Source organism: Mustela nigripes, chromosome 13 (assembly GCF_022355385.1).
Source record: "Mustela nigripes isolate SB6536 chromosome 13, MUSNIG.SB6536, whole genome shotgun sequence".
In the NCBI taxonomy this organism is placed as follows: Eukaryota; Metazoa; Chordata; class Mammalia; order Carnivora; family Mustelidae; genus Mustela; species Mustela nigripes.
In genome coordinates this window covers 145,408,711-145,411,595 of record NC_081569.1, presented here as the reverse complement: position 1 = coordinate 145,411,595, position 2,885 = coordinate 145,408,711, and the positions used below count along the sequence as shown (strand labels likewise).

Here is a 2,885-nt window from a genome sequence, read left to right as displayed (position 1 = left end):
TTATGGACTGGCTTTATGAGCTATCTCTTCTGCAACTGTAATTGTCTGGATAGTTCTTACATTGGTGGCGACACCTATAAGGAATGAAGCTATTAAAGCATAAATGCGACCAAAGACCACTCTCAGATATATCACCGATTCATGACTTTGTCTGATTGACCGCATTCTTCTTGGAGGGTGTCCACTGTCTATACTTCCTCCTTTACCTCGCAATTCACAGAATGGTGGATCCCAGCCTACATGGCAATGGCAGTTCCTGTTATTGTTGCAAATTCCCCTGCGATGGCATTTCTCAGGGAAACAGTCATAATTTATTTCACCTATAGTACCGATGCAGGCAGAATTATTACAGAACTTTCCATGACCACAGGGAGTACCAGGTCTCACATGACCAACATCAGTTGTTCCTGTGGAGCGATGTGTGTCCAATCCCCAACACCAGACACCTGAAATCTTAGACTGATGGAAGCCCACATGTTCTTGCAATTGAGGGAGATGAGTTACATTGGTACACTGCAGCCTTCCACACTTGACATCTTGGTCCCCACAACGAATAAAGTGTCTGGCTGCAAACTCTCTTTTACAGTGTCCAAATCGGTGGCCTTTTTTATTAATTCGGTAGCAGGCACCTGGCCCTTCCACAGTGTTTGCACCAAATATTTCTTTGCAGTGCATGGTACGGTCAGTGCAGTTTCCACGATAGCAGTAGCCTTCTTCAGTGCAGGGGGTTCCATCTTGCATGTAGAAATTATCAGGACATTCAGAAGATCCCCCCTTGCAATACTCTGGAAGGTCACATATATTTCGGATTGGTCTACAGAGTGTCCCAACAGCAGAGAAGGTGCAGTTTGTACAGCATAGTCCTTTATCACAAAGAAATGTAGTTTCAAGTTTGCAGTTGTTACCACAGCAGGGGTTGCTGGCACACTGCTTGATGGAGCCACAGTCACACTGCTCCTTCTCTTCTACTATAGAGTTTCCACAGCGTATATGTGTCAGGCTTGTGTTAAAGAATATCACTTCTTCATCGAATAGGCAATGCTTATTAATGCTCAGAATATTTTGTAAGTGTGCAAAAGAACAGTTACTAAAGGAATCTGTCAATACAGGATATCTGTACATGATGCAGCTGGACCTCCTCTGGCAACTGCACTCAGGATTATCAAAAGGAATACCAATGGATCTTGCACAGTATTGGGAAGTTATCACAGCTAACAATAAATAATGTCTTCCCAGGTGACCAACCATATGTAGGCATCGAGGAGAGCATAAACCGAAGGCTGCAGGCTCATTTTGGTAGTCTTGTGGTCCTTCCTTAACCACAACAAAGGATGAACTTGGATTTATGATTCTGAACAAGTAAGTCTCATGAAATCTGTGGTATGGACCAGATGGCAATCTATAATCATTCATGTTGACTGGATCTCTTACATCAAATATTAGGATTGCAGTAAGATGGAATTTTATATCAAGGCCTTTATATATTGAGTCCATTAAACTAACCATATCGATCAGAAACTTTGCACATGTTGTTACATTATTATATAAACGATAAACTGAATTGGAGCTTTGAGCAAATCCTTTGATCATGGATTTATGGGAGGAAAATATCCTGTTACTGATTCTGGAGCCTGGAATGGCAATTTCTTGAGGGAACAAGGTGTCCATATCCTGCTTGTATCCCACTTTATAGGTAGGTCCCGTCGCATTTATGTCTGCCACTATCTGAGAAACAATGTGCTCAAACCTTTGGGAATTGCTGAGGGGTTTGATTTCATAGGCAAGGTCATCCAACTTCATGATACCCTCAAGACCCCCATAGCATGTGTCCACGGTGACCATGGAAAGAGGAATCTCCTCCAGGTAGCCGACGTAGTAACAGTCTGGAGGAATGAAGGGATAGTCCATCTGCAAGGCTCCTTGGTCGTCCTGAGTCATCATCAGCAGATGTCTGGACCAAAACAGTTTCTTGTGCCGCATGTGGATAATGTGCCTCTTGCCCCCAAAATGCAGACTGTAGGACAGCCATCCCGGCATCTGAACACCTTTGCCATGGTGTACCTCCTTCCTGGGAATGACCACCTCAGAGGAGATGTAGCGCCACGAGGGATGGCCTTGAGAACCCTGGGCAGGAACCAGCCCTGCCCAGAGAGAAAGCACCAAGAGGAGTGCCTTCATGGTGACCTGACCTGCCAGACTCAGGCCCTTGCTCAGAGATATCTGTCTGTGAGAATGGATCAAGGGAAGATCCTCAGTGAGGGCCTGACCTAGAGCATCTGACAGAACAGAGGGCTGCTTCAGGCTACCAGCACCCCACACCTGGGGGCCACCTGTGGGGATGAGGTCACAATCGCTGGGTGTGGCAGTGGGTGGGCCTACACATCAGTTCAACTGTGGTGGATGTGTGAGAGATGAGTGAGACATGTGCATGCATGCTCACATGGACATGGGAAGTGTGTTGGGCCCAGAGGTACCCCCGTTTTCATCACGTTTAATCTTTTCTCCAGATACTTGAATACATGACATACAGTAATAATGTAACTCACTCCTTTACCAGTTTCATCTCCTGTGGTACTGCTGGGTACACTTTCTGTGGATTACCCCCATCATTCACCATAGAGACCACTCCTTTCTACTTTGTCGGCATGTCGAGATAGACATTGCAAATGTTACCTTATAGGCATTGAAGAAAATGACTTTGTAACATTACCTCTATTTTCCTGGTTTGTCATTCATTGGCAAGTGATTTGATCTTTTTGGTTTTTATTTTGAATCTTCCTTTGAGCTTACTGAGTAAAATACTCCCCAGTACTCCATGATGATAGGTGAGTTACAAGTTTGTTTTCTCACACCAACTGGTGAGAACAGAAAGTACTGCTGACCAC

General features: G+C 44.7%; 1 protein-coding gene across 1 annotated transcript; it reads right to left on the bottom strand.

Moving 5' to 3' along the window:
* Positions 1 to 2,647, bottom strand: LOC131999495 (disintegrin and metalloproteinase domain-containing protein 29-like). Its single transcript, XM_059372181.1, has 2 exons — positions 2,637 to 2,647; positions 1 to 2,224 (listed from the first exon to the last, which is right to left on the bottom strand). The coding sequence occupies exons 1-2, from the start codon at positions 2,645 to 2,647 to the stop codon at positions 1 to 3; spliced, it is 2,235 nt and encodes a 744-aa protein (XP_059228164.1).
* Between the last annotated feature and the right edge of the window lie 238 nt (positions 2,648 to 2,885).